At 44.1% G+C, this 21,387-nt stretch overlaps 1 protein-coding gene across 1 annotated transcript in view; it reads left to right on the top strand.

The window, feature by feature from the left end:
* Positions 1–20,459, top strand: part of LOC146375223 (uncharacterized) — a 51,992-nt gene extending 31,533 nt beyond the window's left edge. The window contains exon 2 of the mRNA XM_084949655.1: positions 5,124–20,459. Within this exon, the coding sequence (XP_084805781.1) occupies positions 10,475–13,456 (2,982 nt within the window). The 5' untranslated portion in view covers positions 5,124–10,474 and the 3' untranslated portion in view covers positions 13,457–20,459. The remainder of the gene's footprint in view (positions 1–5,123) is intronic.
* Positions 20,460–21,387: the final 928 nt, after the last annotated feature.

Below are 21,387 nucleotides of genomic sequence, written 5' to 3'. Positions count from 1 at the left end.
TGTGTGATCTCGTGCACGAGGGAGATGACCCAAGACGAGCGCTGTTCCTGCCGCTCGAACTTCAGTCACTCTCAGCCAGCTTCCCCATAGCACTGTTCTTTATTGTGGTTACATGAATATGTATAGTCTCACTAACATGTGACATCTCAACCAGGCATATATGTGAACAAAGAGTACCAGTGTGTGTGTGTGTGTGTGTGTGTGTGTGTGTGTGTGTGTGTGTGTGTGTGTGTGGGTCAAAATATGACCCTGTGAATGCCTCCTTAAAAAGCCGGCGCCAGGAGTCCAGCGGTCCACCTAAACAAAGGGCTCTTATACTTAAACAGATACAGAGTAGGTGTCCTCCCATACCATAAAGAAGTACGACCTCTCTCATGACCTTAGGACATGTGTGGTGCATGCCAGACCACTCTGGAACGCACACAGAGCCTTTGCAGACCACTAGGGATCAGACATTCTATCAATATGCAATTGATTATATACCTCTAAAAATTATTGATTATATGTTTCTAAGTACAAATGACAATCATAAAATATCACTCCAACAGAAACAGACTCAATATCATTGTGCTCAGGCTCTGGAGCTAAATACAAGGGCTCAGCCCTTCCTGACTCAGATGTAAAACACATCCCTCTATTAATTGTATAGATTACATTTGTCCTAGTTCTCTGGCTCAGCAACAGAAAACACAGTGTTTGCACCTAGGAATGAACTCAAAATTAACGAGCCCAGAACAAATATAATTAAGAAAATCTGGGAAGTTTTTTAACTGGGAGCTTTACTTGCAATCAGGGAGAGTGGTGTTTACAAGAAACTCAAAATGAACCAGCTGAAAAACATTGTGATTTAGGTTGCTTACACACAAATCTTTAGGAAAGAGTTGGGCCTGTTTCACTCTCTTCAGGAAGCAGATCAGAAGACTCAATGTCCACTAACCCCATTAACACCACAGAAACAAACCGAGATGATGACCAACCACAGTGGGAGCCTCACTTCCTCTGGCCTGCAAAGCTGGACTGTTGATGCCCCGAAGATGCAAAACCTCCGCCAAGCCATCCAACTGAACCTCTGGTGAGCCGAAGCAGGAGAACAGGGCTTTGCTGATGGAGAAAGATTGGACATCGTGGAGGTGGAGATGGTGCCCAGTAAAGACTCCAGAAAAATTATTGCACCACAGTGACACTGCAGGATTCGGTCCTTAGTGGAATGAAGTGGGACTAGTTCCTCCTTCCATCTAGCATCTTGACAGCCACGGTGACCTGTTTCGCATGCGTAGCAGCCTTTACATTCTGGTACAGGCGAACATCCTTCTGTCAAAGTTTGTCCAGATTACGAAGGAGTTCAGTATGTCATCCTCAGATAGGTGAAAAGGATGTCATTGTGTCAGTAGAGGCATGGTCAGGACCAGGAACCTGGGGCACAGTATCAGTTCGAAAGGGTTAGGCGTCGATTTCTGTGGATGCTGCACTGAGAAGTCATGTGTGTGGATACAAAGAGCGGTAAGGGGGTGCCGTGTAGTGGAGTGATGGTGTGGTTTCTGCTGAAGAAGCACATAGAAGTCTCGATTAAATACATAAACAGAATGAATTAAATGTGTAATACAATAGTAAAAACAATAATGTGGAGGATATTCACCTAATATAAGGGAGTATGAACAAAGGATAATTTCATTTTTTAGGTAAACTCTAGGTAGACACATTACAGAAGGGCAAACACGAGCAATGAGTGACAGTCCCTTTAATTCAATTCAATTTAGTTTTATTTATATAGTGCCAAATCACAACAATAGTTGCCTCAAGGCACTTTACATTGTAAGGTAGACCCTACAATAATACATACAGAGAAAAACCCAACAATCATATGAACCCCTCTGAGCAAGCACTTTCGTGACAGTGGGAAAGAAAAACTCCCTTTTAACAGGAAGAAACCTCCGGCAGAACCACCATTATAGGCGGATGGCGGAGGTTGTGTAACCCAGGTTTCACTGGTGTAAAATTTACAAATTTTTAATGGTCATTGAACATGCCACGGTGAAGTCGGGGTGCATGGGCTGTGGCAGCCGCCGTATAGTGGAGTTTTTCTAAATTATTGTCTTTTGTGTTGTTCTGTCGCAATGAGGATCACACTGTTCTTGTGTCCTTCGTGTGCTATGAACTTTGAGTGAGAAGTTACTTAACTTTGAACCAAAAGGTATTTTCCATTACACAAATTCCTCTGGTCCCTTTTTAGGTTTCCTGACCTATTGGGTGAATCTGTGCGAGATGTTGCCAGTCTTCCAGTGACTCCACTGAGCCTTTCTGTATTGTGAATAGACATTGCTCTAAGTGGCTGCTCCAACTTGCTGGATGCTGCACTATTCCTGGAAGTGGTAGGAACCAATTTAAGGGCCACAACGTTGCACATAAACTTTTCCATTGACTTAAGAAATCTTCAAAGGTATTTTCTGTTTGCTCTGGCAAACATTCGAATAAAAGGACACATCGAAGAAAGAGTTATTCTTCTTGGAATTCTTTGTAACCTCTTGCGAGTAAACTGTGTGATTTTGGGCTTGGACATTTTAATGACCTTGAGAATATAGATAACTAGTACACTGCCCAAGGTTAGCAGTCCAAACATTAAAGCATGGTGTAAGTACACATATGTTACAGTTGCTTTACAGTAATAAACGGCAGTAACATTCTGCAAACATGTGTGCCAAGGTTTTCAGTGTATTATCCACACTAAAATGTGAGGATAATATCCACACCGAAGAATCAACAGGGTAAAAACCAAAAAACATACAGTCTTATGGGCACATACCAATAACCCAGCATAAGGAAGAAAAAGAGAGAGAAAGTTCACACCGGTGAGTAAATCTCTATTGACTGTCCTCGCAAGCAGCTCCAAGACATCTACCTGAGGAGGAGATGGAACTGTGTCTTTTGATTGGTGCAGAGAATGGGTTGACTTGCTGCTGATTGGTGAACTGGCAGCTATATGCTAATATTTTTCTTCTGTACATGTGGATCTGTAATAACTGTGGCTGACTGGATGGCCTTTTGTACACTTGTGGTTCCTAGGATATTTAAATGTTGTGTCTGCTGTGGCAGACATGTGGAGTGGAGAGCGATAGGACCCAAAAGACAGACACTGGTGATGGACTTACTGAAAGTGAGCCTTTATTATGGCAGAGCAAAATATAAACAAAAGCAAAAAGAGTCAAGGACTAAACTAGCAAAACCTACACTGGGAAGACAAAGAAACTAAAGAGCTCAGAACCTGAGATGTGGATACACAAAGGTAAAATGAGGGAATGAGACACAGGAGGAGAGCACAGCTGGGAATAATCATACACAACAAGACCGGGAAAAAGCACAACTTACACTGAACACAGGACGCAAGACTGTGAATGTAAAACAAGAAAAAATAAGACAGGCACAAAGACACAGACTTGACACTGAAACAAGGAGAGACTACTGACAGGAGAGACAGAGCGAACATGAAACACAGGGGGAATGACCATGGAGACAAGTAGAGAGAGACAATATATGGACAAATTTCTTAAACCCCCCAAAATATGACTATCCAGAGTTGGGACCAGGAAGCAGAGTTGCAGTCTTACACGCCTCTCTGCAGCTTCTCTCCTCCTGCTACCCCCCCAAAAACCCATCTCCATTGAGACTGTGTCAGCTCCCAAACAGACAAAAAAAATATACTAAAAACCAGCAATAAACAACTTAAACATAAAAAAATCACAAAGAAAGAACAATACAGTATCCACATCTGAACCAAAGAGTAAAACAGTGAAATGTGGATTATTAAATATTAGGTCTCTCTCCTCCAAGTCTCTGTTAGTACATGACTTAATAATTGATCAACAAATCGATTTACTTTGCCTTACAGAAACCTGGTTGCAGCCGGATGATTATGTTAGTTTAAATGAATCAACACCCCCGAGTCATTCTAACCAGAAATCTCGAAGCACAGGCCGAGGGGGCGGTGTGGCAGCAATTTTTCACACCAGCCTATTAATTAACGAAAGATCAAGACAGACTTTTAATTCATTTGAAAGCCTGATGCTTAACCTTGTCCACCCCAGCTGTAAAACTCAGAAACCAGTCTTACTTGTTATCATATATCGTCCACCTGGGCCTTACACAGAGTTTCTCTCTGATTTCTCAGACTTTTTATCTGATTTAGTGCTCAGCTCAGATAAAATAATTATTGTGGGTGATTTTAACATCCATGTAGATGCTAAAAATGACAGCCTCAACATGGCATTTAATCTGTTATTAGACTCAATTGGCTTCTCTCAAAATGTAAAAGAACCCACCCACCACTTTAATCACACTCTAGATCTTGTTTTAACATATGGCATAGAAACTGAACATTTAACAGTGTTTCCTGAAAACCCTCTCCTGTCTGATCATTTCCTGATAACATTTACATTTACAATAATTGATTACACAGCAGTGGAGAGTAGACTTTATCACAGTAGATGTCAATGGAAAATTGTACTTAGTAGTCAGTATAATCTTTTAATAATATAAGTTTGCATATGGTAGAATACTGCATTTTGACCTTTTGATGTCTTAGGCTGTTGTTCACTACAAGACTTTGTGTGCATTCCAGAGTGCCCTGGCATTCACACCCACATCCTGGGAGCATGGGAGAGGGCATACCTTCTCTTATTGTTTTGTGGTAGGATAAACGTATCTATGTCTGTTTTAGGCTAAGTGCCTTTTGTTTAGATGTACTGCTGGACTTCGAGACTAGCAGGTTTAGGGAAGTCTTTATGGGGTCACACTCTGACCCCACACACGCACACACACACATATGAACATCCACATTCCAACGTATACACATATAAACATCCACATTCCAACTATACACATCCACATTCCAATGTATATAAATAAATAATATATATAAATAAAGACCAGGGCAGTGGCAGAGCGCAAGTCCCTGAGCTCTCACTCTCGTGCAAGTGCTCTGTGACTGCCCTTGCAGCAAGTAAAAACTGTGTGTTTCTCCTCTCTGACTCTCAGCTGAAGAAGTGTCTTAGAATACATCTCTTGACATTATTTTGGTCCTCCGAGCCGGAGCAGAAACATCAGAACTGTTATCTGTGACTCCGTTCCAGGATCTGGCAGGACTGATTCCTGACGCCGTGGGAAGCCAGTACCGAAGTCTGTGCACAGCCCTCTTAGACGAGGACGAAAGCCCCGGGACGTGAATTCGGGTCAGGGCCGGTGTTTATAGTCTGGTCCATGGTGGTGGGATTCAGTCTGACGATCCGAACCACCAGTGAGACGTCCGAGGGTGAGAAACACTATTTTGGTATATAAAACCACCGTAAAGGTTTAAAGCAACAAACAAAATAGAAATTAAAATAGGTTAGGATTCACCGAAAGGAACCGAATTAGACTTAGGTTTTAGAGGTAGCCGTAATTACTTCGTAACAAATTATAAAAGCGTGCAAATGTCTATGTGTGTATGTGTCTGGAAGTAAGTTGATTTTACAGCACAATACGCTGCTGAACTACTTCCATTTTGTTTTCTTTGCTTGAGGCTCACGTACTGGTGACAAAGGAGAACGGTTGAGTTTCATCTCATAAAACTGATACCGCTTCACCTCTAGGGTGAAGTCGAAGGCCGTATCAGCAACCACTCTGAAGTCAAGTGTGCCAGTGACGGCCCAGCAAAATCTTTGAAAATGGGGAATAAACAAGCACAATTAACACCTGATGAGGAATGGTTAGAAAAACAACAAACCGGAGCAGGTAAAATAAGTGCAAATAGGTGGAGGAATCCACGAAAAGCTAAAAACCGCAGCTGGGAAGGGAAATGCAATCCCTCAGCTGTTACCCAGCTGAGAGCTGCCCTGAAACAAGAAATTACATTAACAAAGGACCCAAAGAAAAAATTAAAACGTAAGGAAGAGTATAGGCTTTTCCAAGCATGGGAAAACGAAACTGAAAAGAGAACTGAAAACAAAAAAAAGAAAGAGGAAAAGAAAAAACAATTAGCAGCAGCTTTAATAACCCCTGATGATGAAACTACAAAGCAGGCACGTGCTGAACAAAGACCTCCACTGACAGACCCACATAACTCTCTTTTAAACCCCTCCGTTAAACCTTCCACACTAGCTGCAGAAAAAACAACCAGTATTACACCAAAATCTCGTTTCAAACGATCTCCCATATGGACAAGAGCAATGAAAATTAAATTCGACAATGCATATGAAGAAGCACAAACAATGTTAACTGAGCATGAGAAAGCTTTTCATCCAGGACATGATTATGGCTCTGAAGAAGAGTGCGACGGTTGTGGTTCACACCCAGACCCACCACCACCGCCATCTACACTAGCATGTCCATTAGTTGAAGTAGCAAACCCCAGATATGGCACACTTCTAGGTGATGATCAGGGAGGAGGCAGGGACAACAGACCCACAATTTTTGTGTACTGCCCATGGACACATAAAGACAGACAAAATGTAATAAAAGGCATTCCATCAATACAAGAAGGGTACGAACCATGGTAAGCTGCCATGCGTGAAGTAATCACCCAGTGGCATCTAAACAGTCACGAGGTAATGCAGTTATTCCAGGACTGCCTAGGACTCTCCTGGGGAAGAATTAGGGGAGACTTTACCGGCTCCCTACCAGATGGTAGAGCGTTTCCCCCAGGTCATGCTGACCTTCAAGCAGCGTTAATACCTGTGTTTGATAGGGCCCGTCAACAACTAGCGCCAAGAGCCAACTATGGTAAGATAGGGCGAGTTAAACAGAGTGACACAGAAAACCCACATGAATATATGGACAGGCTGAGACCAGTTTTCAGACAGAACTCAGGTCTAAATTATGCTGATGACCCACAATCACCATATCTGCAACAATTTAAACATGCTTTTATTAAAGGATTGCTACCACGCATTAGGTCTCATGCAGAAAAATATTGGGTAACACAAGATACAGGCACAGTAGATGAGGTGCTCCAATACGCTAATCATGCACAAACAGTAGTGAAAAACAAAGAGAAAGCCTCAGTTTTTGCCTTAGACACTGACACTGCATTTACAGCTTTTAGTGGGAGTGGAGGCTACAGGGGAGGTTTCAGAGGTCAAAGGAGAGGGAGAGGAATGTATAGAGGAGGAGCAAGAGGCAGAGGGAGACAGTGGCACACATACACCGCAGATGGTGACTCTAGTACTGCATGCTGGAGGTGTGGGAAAGAAGGTCACTTTGCACGCCATTGTAAGATACAGAGAATGCCCGACACAGAATGACTAGCTGCAACCACTGTGGCTGCAACCACCCAGACAGCTGACAGGGAGAGCCACATAGATGAAAAAGAAGTAAAAGCATTAACAAACGAAGAAAACAATTTAGAACAGCATGAAGCTGAAGTATACAACGTTCATCAGCTAATAAGTTTACTGGACGGAAAGCCAACACTTACGGTCTATGTAAATGGCAAAAAGCTGCAAGTGTTGTGTGACACAGGAGCTTGTAAAACAGTACTTAAGGCAGAGCCCCCACGCACAACCTTTTCTAGAGAAGTAATAATGGTGAAAACAGCGTCAGGGCACGTAAAAACCCAGCCACTAACAATGCCACTGACATTTTTGCATAAACCCAGCCAACGCTCCTGTTACATGCCATGTATAGTAGACCCAACCTGCCCAGTAAACTTATTAGGAAGAGATGCAATGACAAAACTAGGGATAGGAGTCATCCCCACAGAAACAGGCATGACAGCGGAAATAATGTTAACAGAGGAAGACCCCTATCAGAGGGAAGGAAAAGGAGAGCCAAACTACTACTGGTCATTAGATTTGCCACCGCTTACACAGCTCAAAGAAGGAGCTGAAAAACATCTCCCCTCAAGTGCCAAAAAAATGAAGCCAACTGAGTATCACAACACCCTGCGCTATAAACAAACCCCAGGCCCAGACCCTCTGTATGATAAACAGGTACATAGCCTAAAAAGCCCATATCTGACTCTGCAACACTTATATGTCACAAAACGCGGAAATGCAGTATTCTCAGTGATCCAACCAGACCCAGTAAAAAAACTAAACAGGATCACAAAACCCCATGTGTCAGTTGCAAAAACAGCAGGTACACAATGGTATCAATTAGGTGACATCCTGCAAAAGGTAGAAAATGATAAATATACACCTACAGAGGAAGAGGGTTGGGCACAGGGTAAAAGAACAGGGTGCATGAGATATACACTGGGCTGGGTGATAAGAACTACACCCAACGCTCATCTGCACGACAGCACACAAGAATGAGAAATTCTCTCGCTGGAAGAAGAGCCAGCACTTAAAAGTTTACCTCCTACACTGTGGTCGAATGGACCAACTGATGTGGGATTAATAAAAAACACAGACTCAGCAACAGTACAGACTGTTTCATCCCACAGGCCCATTAAACCACAATACCCCTTATCTAAGGAAGCAACAGAAGGGATTAAGCCAGTGATAAAAGATATGGAAAAAGCAGGAATTCTAATAAAAACTAATTCTGCTACCTGCAATACTCCAATCTTCCCAGTCAAGAAAGCTAATACTGGAAAGTATCGTTTGGTACATGATCTGCGAGCAATAAATGAAATTACTGAAATGATACCAACAGTAGTAGCAAATCCTCACACTATACTGAATCAAGTCACACCAAAAGAACAATGGTTCTCAGTGATAGATTTATCAAACGCCTTTTTCTCAGTGCCTTTACATCCTAACTCACGATATCTGTTCGGCTTCACATTTGAGGGACAGAGATACACCTATACTAGGTTACCTCAGGGATTTCAAAACAGCCCCACTCTCTATGCTGAAGCTTTAAAGAAATCAATGATGTCCTGCCTCCTGCCAGCAGGAGGACAGTTTCTACTTTACGTAGATGATATTTTAGTGACTGGCCACACAGAGGAAGGGTGTAAACAGAATACTATGGCTGTGTTACGTCACTTGGCTGAGCAAGGCCACAAAGTGTCTCTGAATAAACTCCAATTATGGAGACCTGAAGTAACATACTTAGGGCACACCCTCTCAGGTGAAGGAAGAAAACTACTAAACAAAAGAAAAGAAGCCATACAAAATGCACCACAGCCACAAACTAAGCAACAGATGATGAGTTTTCTCGGGTTATGTAACTTCTGCAGGGCGTGGATTCCAGAATATGCGGCATGGGTGCAACCACTGCAAAACCTAATCTATGGAAAAGATCTTGCTTTAAAAGATAAAATACAGTGGACACTAGAAGCAGAAGGAGCATTTACTAAACTAAAAATCATGCTCCAAACTAACGTTGTGCTTGCATTACCAGATTATGACAAACCATTCTACTTAAATGTAGACAGAACACAGGGACACATGAAAGCAGTATTGACACAATCATTTGGAGAAAAACAAAGGCCACTAGCTTTCTATTCAAGCAAACTCGATTCAGTGGCCTCAGGAATGCCCACCTGTGTACAAGCATGTGCAGCAGCTGCAGAGGCAGTGCAAAAATCTGCTGACATAGTTTTAGGACACACTCTGACTGTTAGAGTACCACATGCAGTAACTTCTATACTGCTACAAGCACATTTGCCTTTCTTAACACATGCTAGACAACTCTCCTATGTTGGCACACTGCTTTCGCAATCCCACATCAACATAGTGAGATGTGGACCTTTAAATCCTAGCACATTGTTGCCAACACCCACAGAGGGAAAAGCACATTGCTGCGTGGAAAAATTAGAAGAGGAAACTAAACCACGTGCTGACATTTACAGTACACCACAAGGTTTCACTGACATCTTTGTTGATGGTTCAGCATCAAAAAATGCACTAGGGCGTAACTGTGTAGGATATGCAGTAACCACAACAGACACTATAGTGGAAGCAAGAGCCTTGCCACACACGCATTCAGCTCAGAGTGCAGAACTGACTGCAGTAATCAGAGCATGTGAAATACATGAAGGACAGGACATTAACATCCACACAGACAGCCAGTATGTATTTGCAGCAGTTCACCACTTTGCAAAAATATGGGGTAACAGAGGAATGGTTACCTCCTCTGGAAACCCAGTTCAGCATGCAGATTTGCTGAAGCAACTGTTACAAACAGTACAACTGCCGCGACATTTAGCAATTTGCAAATGTGCAGCACATCAGAAGGATGACTCTGAAATTACAAAGGGAAACAATTTTGCTGATAAAGCTGCAAAAGCAGCAGCCATAGCAACCACAGTCTTATTAACAACTCATGAAAATCACACCATTCCACTATCTGTACTGCAGGACGAACAAAAAGCAGCACCATCAAAAGAACAAAAGCAATGGCTAAAACACGGAGCAGTACTCAGTGCGCATGCGCCAACCAGCGTGCAGCCTGTTACAGTCGCTCCTGCTTTTTCTCTTAGTTTAGCTCTTTTTTCTTACGTATTCTTTTTTTTTCTGACTTGTATTTTCATCCGTTTATTATCTTTTACTCAATCATGTGGATTGAGAGAGTTTTTGTTCTTCTGGTGGCCGTGGAATTGTTACTTTTATCAAGGACCGCGGCACATCTCCTACACTCACGGACTGCTTACTCCAGAGATCAGCTGATCGCCCTGATGCCAGCCGGCTCGCTGGCCAGACCCGCAGAAGTACCAGCTGAAATTTGGAGGAAAACACATCGGGGATGCAGAGGTCAAGGACAGAAGAGAAGAAAGAAGGAGACGGTGAGACAGCGGAGGCTCGAAGCGAGGAGGAGGTATAAACCGTGTCTGCCGTCTATCATGATGGGAAATGTGCGATCGTTAGCGAATAAAATCGACGAGCTCTCAGCACTGGTACGGAGTCAGAGGGAATACCGAGAGTGTAGCCTGATGTGTTTCACCGAATCATGGTTGCACCAGGACATTCCCGACGAGAATGCTTCCGTGGAAGGCTTCCACACTGTTCGGGCGGACAGGGACAGCATCGCTAGTGGTAAGCAGAAAGGAGGTGGGCTTGCTGTTTTAGTTAACAACCGGTGGTGTAACCCTGCCAACATAACAATCAAAGAAAAGATTTGTTGCCCGGACATTGAACTGTGTGCTGTTGGACTCAGGCCGTATTATTTACCCAGGGAATTCTCTCACGTCATCTTGGTGGCTGTTTATGTTCCTCCCTCTGCTAACCCCACAGCTGCATGTGACACTATCCACTCTGCCATAGCCCGGTTACACACTCAGCACCCAAGTGCCTTTATTGTGATCTCGGGTGACTTCAACCATGTATCACTGGACAATACACTAACAACATTCAGACAATATGTGGACTGTCCCACCAGGGGAGGAAAAATTCTAGACCTACTGTATGCTAATGTCAAGGATGCATACAGCTCCTCCTCCCTCCCCCCACTTGGTAGGTCAGATCATAACCTGATTCACCTCACCCCCCGCTATGTGCCAATTGTGAGGAGGGAACCTGTGACCACGAGGACTGTTAGGAGGTGGTCAGAGGAGGCCTTAGTGGAACTACAGGGCTGTTTTGAGGTGACCAACTGGGAAACACTCTGTGAGCCTCACGCCAAGGACATCAATGGGCTTACTGAGTGTATCACAGACTACATAACTTTCTGCACCGACTCCATTGTTCCAGCTCAGACTGTTCATTGTTACCCAAATAACAAGCCGTGGGTGACTAAGGACATCAAAGCCCTCCTCAACGACAAGAAGAGGGCTTTCAGAGGGGGCAATAAAGAGGAGGTGAGGAAGGTCCAGGTGTTACTAAAGGACAAGATCAGAGAGGCTAAGGACAATTACAGGAGGAAGCTGGAGTGGAAACTCCAGCAGAACAGCATGAGAGAGGTGTGGAGGGGCATGAAGACCATCACTGGATTCAGGCCAACCAACAGCAGGGGAGCTGAGGGAGGTGAGAAAAGAGCTAACAAGTTGAATCTGTTTTTCAATAGATTCGACACCACAGTGTCTGCTCCCACCCCCACAACCTCACCTGTAGTCAGCCTGGAATCCAGAGCCACACCACTGTGCCAGCCTCTCTCTTCACATGGCGCTGTTGCCTCCGGTGAGAGTCCTGTCACCCCTCCCCCACCCATCACCTTCACTCAATACCAGGTTGAGATGCAAATGAGGAGACTTCACTCAGGCAAGTCTGCTGGACCAGACGGAGTGAGTCCCCTCGTCCTCAAGACCTGTGCCCCCCAGCTGTGTGGAGTCTTTCATAAACTGTTTATGCTGAGTCTGAGTCTGCAGAGGGTCCCAGTGATGTGGAAGACATCATGCCTCGTCCCTGTACCAAAGACGCCACGTCCCAGTGGCCCCCAGGATTACAGGCCCGTGGCACTGACCTCCCACATCATGAAGACCCTGGAAAGGCTCATCCTGGACCAGCTGCGACCCATAGTAAGACCACATCTGGATCCCCTTCAGTTCGCTTATCAGCCTCGTCTCGGAACTGGGGACGCCATCATCTACCTGCTCAATCGTGTCTACACCCATCTGGACCAGCCGGCGAGCACTGTGAGGGTCATGTTTTTTGACTTTTCTAGTGCTTTCAATACCATCAGGCCGACCCTCCTGGGTGATAAGTTAGCAGCAATGCAGGTGGATGCTTCTCTGGTGTCCTGGATTGTTGATTACCTGACAGGAAGACCACAATATGTACGTCTCCCACAGTGTGTGTCTGACAAGGTAATCAGCAACACAGGGGCACCACAGGGGACCGTCCTCTCCCCCTTCCTCTTCACCCTCTACACCACAGACTTCAGCCACTGCACAGAGACCTGCCATCTTCAGAAGTTTTCTGATGACTCTGCGGTGGTTGGATGCATCAGCAGGGATGATGAGACAGAGTACCGGGCTGTGGTCGACTCCTTTGTCACGTGGTGTGAGCAGAATCATCTGCAGCTCAACGTGGCAAAGACCAAGGAACTGATCGTGGACTTCAGGAAGACCAGGAAACACTTGACCCCTGTTTCAATCCAGGGGGTCAGTGTTGACATTGTGGAGGACTATAAATACCTTGGAGTACACATTGACAATAAACTGGACTGGGCTAAAAACACCACAGCACTTTACAGGAAGGGCCAGAGTCGTCTCTATTTTTTGAGGCGACTGAGGTCCTTCAACATCTGCCAGAAAATGCTCAAGATTTTCTATGAGTCTGTTGTGGCCAGTGCGATCCTCTATGCTGTTGCATGCTGGGGGAGCAGGCTGAGGGTCGCAGATGCCAACAGACTTAATAAACTAATCCGTAAGGCCAGTAATGTTGTGGGGATGGAGCTGGACTCCCTCAAGGTGGTGTCAGAGAGGCGGATGCTGTCCAAGATAAAGACAATGTTGGATAACACCTCCCACCCACTCCATGACATGCTGGTCAGTCACAGGAGCTCGTTCAGTGAGAGACTGAGATTACCGAAAAGCACCACTGAACGACACAGGAAATCTTTCCTGCCTGTGGCCATCTCCCTGTACAACGCATCCACTTAACACACTGGTTACTGCTACAACTACACGTTTCTTTTCCAGCTATTTATTAATGAGTGACTTATGTATATATATATATATATGTATATATTGTACTATTCTTAGTTAGCGTATTGTCTGTCTTGTCTTAATGTTGGTTTATGTTGGTTTATAATGGAGCACTGTAACAAAAAAAAAAAAAATTTCCCCCAGGGATCAATAAAGTATTCTGATTCTGATTCTGATACTAGACACTGATGACATAATGAAAATAGCAGGAAAACCCATTCTTCCCAAATCATTACACAAAACAGCCGCTCTAGTGAGCCATGGTTTAAGCCATATCTCATCAGGAGGGATGATCTTTATAATAAACCAACAATTCTACACTATAAATTTTGAAACTTCAGCAAAAGAATATGTGAGAACATGTATGACCTGCCAAAAACACAATACCCAAGGTAACTTAAGACCAAAAAGAGGACATTTTCCTACACCACCTCACCCATTTCATACAATTCACATGGACTTCATTGAATTGAATGAGTGTCAGGGCTCAAAATACGCTCTAGTAATTATAGATGTTTTCTCAAAATGGCCAGAAATCTAACCCAGTGAAAAAAGCAGACACAATCTCAGTTGCAAAGTGTCTATGCAACCATTTCATTCCAACATATGGAATTCCTACTCTGATAAGATCAGATAATGGAACCCATTTTGTAAATGACGTGATCAGCAAAGTATCTGAAGCACTAGGTTTCAGTTTAAAACACCATTGTGCCTACCATCCACAGAGTGCAGGATTAGTGGAGAGAACAAATGGCACTATAAAGCAAAGGCTCAGGAAAACGATGGAAGAAACTGGCAGACCATGGCCAGAATGTGTAGGCCTAGTCAAAATGTGGATGAGAATAACACAAGGAAGTAACAAACTGTCCCCATTTGAAATTATACATGGGCGACCTTTTCCACTACCAGTTACTAGCGAGCCACTAGATAAATCAATCCGTGAAACCACTCTGGCGGATTGGATGACTCGATTGTTGATAAACAGAGAAGTTGTTTTGAACAATAAACTGCCGCAAGACTCTTTTTCACCTATTTCTTGCAGGTTGAAGCCAGGTGATTGGATCCTTGTCCGAGTACTCCAAAGGAAAAATTGGAGCTCGCCACGGTGGGAGGGTCCATACCAAGTGCTTCTAACCACTCCAACTGCCTGCAAAATAGCGGAGAGACCCTCCTGGATACATCAGAGCCACTGCAAAAAGGTTGAGGTCCCAGAGGATTCCACTTCCTCCACAGAAATCAACTAGTAAGGGAAAGTTTCACCCTCACTTGGTTGCTTCAGTGGTGAGGGGGAAGTGCTGATTAAGCATTTCTTGCACTTCAACCTCCAGCCATTGGCCAACTCTAGAGTAACCAAGTAGTAGGGTGTGACGGACCTGTACGCAGCCATGGGAAGGTGGACCCTCCTGGTTACCTTGACTACAACGCTCACCCTTACAGGACTCCAGCTGATGCTGGAAACCATTGAACCACGAGGCAGACAGAAAAGATGGACACATGACAACTCCCACCTAAGAGACATGACACAAGACATTGACAAGGCATTGGATGAACAATGCCTGGTACCGTTATATCCACGACAGGACAAAGGCAGAATCGGCAAATACAGACTGTTATGTCTGTTCTCATATGCCCAGCACGTCGACACACCCCACACTATATGGTAAATATATGAACAACACTCAAGAAAAGTGTGCAGCTAGCTTTGCTGGCATTGGATTCCAACACAGCCAAATCACCACCAATGATACAATCTCACATGCTGTTGGACTTAGTAATGGAACATGTGATCAACTCTTCTGGATCGATTTCAATGTGACAAACCGGAATACATCCATCCACTTCCCAGTGTTCCTGGACCAACTCCCAGGGAAGAACCACTCCATGTGTTATCAACTAGAGAAAGGTAACAGACCCCTTGGAAACACCACAAACTGTGTCCGAACTGCAGGCCACGGAGTATGAGTGGACCTTCTAACGGCACGTACTGGGTGCAAGGAATGGCCTGGCTATGTGGACAACGGGCATATTTCATACTGCCCCCAGGCTGGACAGGAACATGTGCTCCTATATTCCTGTCAGACCACACTTTCAGGATGACCGCAGTAAACACCACTTCTACAGCACGCCGGAAAAGAAGATCAACGTTCCCTAAACTTCAACCACATGACCCGATATGGGGAAGCGACGTACCCAAGGAATTCAAATTATGGACTACCGGACAGAAAGTACTCCATTCATTGTTCCCCTGGGTGGGAACTGAAAAAACATGCTGAGGATTGAAACTGTGGACTATCGTTTTGGACTCTTCTTGAACGCTTCGTGTAAGATCAACGAACAGCAGAATCAGAATGCATTACGGATTGCAGTGATGCAACATCGAGTAGCTCTGGACATGATACTAGCAGAGAAAGGGGGACTTTGTGTCCTCTTCAACAACACCTGCTGCACTTACATACCAGACAATGTACACTCATCAAACATGACTGATGCCCTGAATGCCTTGAGAGAGATCCAGCAGGCCCAAAATCAGGACTATGTAAGTGATACAAGTGACTGGTTTTCTTGGCTTTACACTGGCTCCTGGCTACAGGTGCTAAAAAGACTACTCATCGGAGTTGGAATATTTTTACTTTTATTTTGTGTCTTTGTAACATGTATCCTGCCATGTCTAAAACTCATGATTAACCGCATAATATTTTCCACTGTTGCTGCATACATAGCCGTGACAAATGATGATGATGATGACTCCGACCTGTTGGAACATGAAGACTTTGTGTGATTAATGACGATGTGACAGAAAATGTACAACAAGATGTTACATACTGATCTCTCACTTAAAAGTTAATACGTGACAAACAGGAGGGAATGTCAATGGAAAATTGTACTTAGTAGTCAGTATAATCTTTTAATAATATAAGTTTGCATATGGTAGAATACTGCATTTTGACCTTTTGATGTCTTAGGCTGTTGTTCACTACAAGACTTTGTGTGCATTCCAGAGTGCTCTGGCATTCACACCCACATCCTGGGAGCATGGGAGAGGGCATACCTTCTCTTATTGTTTTGTGGTAGGATAAACGTATCTATGTCTGTTTTAGGCTAAGTGCCTTTTGTTTAGATGAACTGCTGGACTTCCAGACCAGCAGGTTTAGGGAAGTCTTTATGGGGTCACACTCTGACCCCACACACGCACACATGCGCACACACACATATGAACATCCACATTCCAACGTATACACATATAAACATCCACATTCCAACTATACACATCCACATTCCAATGTAAGGAACAAACACCCACTGATGTCTATAAATAAAGACCAGGGCAGTGGCAGAGCGCAAGTCCCTGAGCTCTCACTCTCGTGCGAGTGCTCTGTGACTGCCCTTGCAGCAAGTAAAAACTGTGTGTTTCTCCTCTCTGATTCTCAGCTGAAGAAGTGTCTTAGAATACATCTCTTGACAGTAGATGTCTTTCTGAAAGCGCTGTAACTAAGTTTAAGAATATAATCCACCCACTGTTATCATCTTCAATGGCCTGTACCAACATAGAGCAGAGCAGCTATCTGAACGCTACCCCAACAGAGGTCGATTATCTTGTTAATAATTTTACCTCCTCACTACGTATGACTCTGGATACTGTAGCTCCTGTGAAAATGGATCATCATTTAGCCTGGAGAAATAGTTTGCTGATTTATAAGAAAGCCCTCCGCAAAGCCAGAACATCTTACTATTCGTCACTGATTGAAGAAAATAAGAACAACCCCAGGTTTCTCTTCAGCACTGTAGCCAGGCTGACAAAAAGTCAGAGCTCTTTTGAGCCAACCATCCCTTTAACGCTAACTAGTAATGACTTCATGAACTTCTTCACAAATAAAATTCTTATCATTAGAGAAAAAATTACCAATAATTATCCCACAGATGTAATATCGTCTACAGCTACTCTTAGTACCATTGATGTTAAGTTAGACTCTTTTTCTCCAATTGATCTTTCTGAGTTAACTTCAATAATTACTTCCTCCAAACCATCAACGTGTCGTTTAGACCCCATTCCTACAAAACTGCTCAAAGAAGTCCTGCCGTTAATTAATTCTTCGATCTTAAATATGATCAACTTATCTCTAATAATCGGCTATGTACCACAGGCCTTCAAGGTGGCTGTAGTTAAACCTTTACTCAAACAGCCATCTCTAGACCCAGCAGTCTTAGCTAATTATAGGCCAATCTCCAACCTTCCTTTCATATCAAAAATCCTTGAAAGAGTAGTTGTCAAACAGCTAACAGATCATCTGCAGAGGAATGGCTTATTTGAAGAGTTTCAGTCAGGTTTCAGAGCTCATCACAGCACAGAAACAGCTTTAGTGAAGGTTACAAATGATCTTCTTATGGCCTCTGACAGTGGACTCATCTCTGTGCTTGTCCTGCTAGACCTTAGTGCAGCGTTCGATACTGTTGACCAGTGTTGGTCAAGTTACTTGAAAAAAGTAATCAGTAACTAATTACTGATTACTTCCCCAAAAAAGTAATCCCGTTACTTTACTGATTACTTATTTTCAAAAGTAATTAATTACTTAGTTACTTAGTTACTTTTTAAAAACACGATTTACAACCTGAATAGGTGATAAAGCGATAGATCTTTCAGCCCAATTCTACTTTTTCTACAATCCATCATACAAAATGTAATCAAATGGAAAAGTCCCTTTTTAAAACTTCTTTTATTAGTTTTAATCTTTTAACTTTATGCATCAAGCAAAAATTTAATTATATGCAACATTCTCTGACTGGAAGAAATTTGTTTTAAACCTATTTAAACCTATTTTCTGCACATTCCAGCACATAAAATATATTTTTTTTGTGTGTTTACACTCAGTCTTTCAAATAGATGCAAGTAAAACACAGCAGAAAATAAATAAAGTCAAAGACTAGCGGTCCTTTTGCTCTATTTTCACCTGTAAAGCAGGAGTGGGGTAGGCGGAGGTTTACCCTGGTGCAGGTGTGCCGCAGCGGTCAGTGGAAGAATCCGCGAGTTTCTCTGTGAATTTCCCATTACGTCATAGCGCACTCGATGCTTGCTTGGAAGTTTAGGGGGGTTTTTTTCGCTGTAAAAAGAAGTTTTTTTCCCACGCACAGCGGACACTAATGTTTTTGTCACTTTTTATGGAATCAAACTTAAAGTAAGGTCAGTACTTCCACGCTTTAAACGCTGCACGCTCATACTCTCTCCCGCAGTCGATCCATTGTTGATCTGCACACAGCTGTTGTCACGAACGTCGCACTTGCTTACGTCACTGTCATGAGACATTCTCGCAAAAAATCACGGTTTTAGTAACGCAGTAACGCAGCGTTCCTACGGGAAAGTAACGGTAATCTAATTACCGTTTTTGCAATAGTAATCCCTTACTTTACTCGTTACTTGAAAAAAGTAATCGGATTACAGTAACGCGTTACTTCTCTGCTGTTGACCATAATATCCTATTAGAGCGATTAGAACATGCTGTAGGTATTACAGGTACTGTACTGCAGTGGTTTGTATCATATCTATCTAATAGACTCCAATTTGTACATGTAAATGGAGAGTCCTCTTCACACACTAAGGTCAATTATGGTGTTCCACAGGGTTCGGTGCTAGGACCAATTCTGTTTACATTATACATGCTTCCCCTAGGCAGCATCATTAGAAGACATAGCATAAATTTTCACTGCTATGCAGATGACACGCAGCTCTATCTATCCATGAAGCCAGGTAACACACACCAATTAGTTAAACTGCAGGAATGTCTTAATGACATAAAGACCTGGATGGCCGCTAACTTTCTGCTTCATAACTCAGATAAAACTGAGGTTATTGTACTCGGCCCTGAAAATCTTAGAAATATGGTATCTAACCAGATTCTTACTCTGGATGGCATTACCTTGGCCTCCAGTAATGCTGTGAGGAACCTTGGAGTCATTTTTGACCAGGACATGTCCTTCAGCGCACATATTAAACAAATATGTAAGACTGCTTTCTTCCATTTGCGCAACATCTCTAAAGTTAGAAATATCCTGTCTCTTAGTGACGCTGAAAAACTAGTTCATGCATTTATTACTTCCAGGCTGGACTACTGTAATTCATTATTATCAGGATGTCCTAAAAACTCGCTGAAAAGCCTTCAGCTAATCCAAAATGCTGCAGCAAGAGTACTGACAGGGACTAGAAAGAGAGAGCATATTTCTCCTGTTTTGGCTTCCCTTCATTGGCTTCCTGTTAAATCCAGAATTGAATTCAAAATCCTGCTCCTCACATACAAGGTCTTAAATAATCAGGCCCCATCTTATCTTAATGACCTTGTAGTACCATATCACCCTACTAGAGCACTTTGCTCTCGCACTGCAGGCCTACTTGTTGTTCCCAGAGTATTCAAAAGTAGAATGGGAGGGAGAGCCTTCAGTTTTCAGGCCCCTCTTCTGTGGAACCAGCTTCCAGTTTGGATTCGGGAAACAGACACTATCTCTACTTTCAAGATTAGGCTTAAAACCTTCCTTTTTGCTAAAGCATATAGTTAGGGCTGGACCAGGTGACCCTGAATCCTCCCTTAGTTATGCTGCAATAGACGTAGGCTACCGGGGATTCCCATGATACATTGAGTTTTTCCTTTCCAGTCACCTTTCTCACTCAGTATGTGTTAATAGACCTCTCTGCATTGAATCATATCTGTTATTAACCTCTGTCTCTCTTCCACAGCATGTCTTTCATCCTGTTTTCCTTCTCTCACCCCAACTGGTCGCAGCAGATGGCCGCCCCTCCCTAAGCCTGGTTCTGCCGGAGGTTTCTTCCTGTTAAAAGGGAGTTTTTTTTTCTTCCCACTGTCGCCAAAGTGCTTGCTCATAGGGGGTCATATGATTGTTGGGTTTTTCTCTGTACCTATGAAGTGCCTTGAGGCGACTTTTGTTGTGATTTGGCGCTATATAAATAAAATTGAATTGAATTGAATTGTACAGGACTTCACGACCCTCCTTCATGGTTCATGCACATCGAAGCTCAGTTTGCTCTTCCTGGCATTTCATCCAACAACACGGAATATCATCATGTGCACCCCCATTCTCTGCGGCCTGCTGGAGCGGGGGGGCTAGGAGGAGAAGTTGGCCGTCCGACTGGGGTCTGGAATGTGGGGCCTCCCTCCTGCTGCGGAGTCAGGGCGGTCTGCTTCTCCCCACCCCAGGGAAAAGGGTAACACCACCTGGGTCTGGGTGCAGTTTCCCCCTCCAGGGGCAAGGGTACCTAGACCCGGGGCTTAGAGTACGCTTGGGGAGTGTGATTGTGTGTACAGTGTCTCTCTATGTCTGTCTCCACGTTGGGTTAGTGTTGAGTAATTGCATATGAGAGCATGAGGGTGGGAATGGATGTTTGTATCTTTGTGTGCCTGTCTGTGTCCATATGTCAGGTCGGGTATCAGACGCCACCTCTCTAGGGACATCCCAGGTCCTCCAAGGTATGGAGGCCTATCTCCCCCACCACTTCCCCTACCGGTGGCAGACGCCCTCAGACATCGGTGCGTTGGTGGGTCTTTGTGTCCGGGGTTGGGCGTCCAGGTACACACTGGCTCACTCCTTGGTGGCTGCTTGTCGGGGCCTGGAGCCTGGGGCTCGCTCGGGCCACTTCGGGGGTGGGGTGCCCTTGGCCTCTTGGCCTGGGGCTCGGTCACTCTAGCACAGCTGGCTGCCGGCGGAGCTCACGGGCACGTCACTGCAACCCCCCCTGGCACTGCTCCGCGGCTGCTGGGTGACCCCTCATCTGGGACTCTCGTCAGCTCTTTCTGGGATAGTGGTGCGGCTGCCCCTCTGTTGGTCTTCCTTGGTCTCTTGTGTTCTGAGGGCCTCTGGATGTCTGGAGTTTTGATCTCCTCCAT

Source organism: Perissodus microlepis, chromosome 13 (assembly GCF_051167445.1).
Source record: "Perissodus microlepis isolate ML-2025 ecotype Zambia chromosome 13, ASM5116744v1, whole genome shotgun sequence".
Lineage (NCBI taxonomy): Eukaryota > Metazoa > Chordata > Actinopteri > Cichliformes > Cichlidae > Perissodus > Perissodus microlepis.
This window is presented reverse-complemented; position numbering and strand designations above follow the sequence as displayed.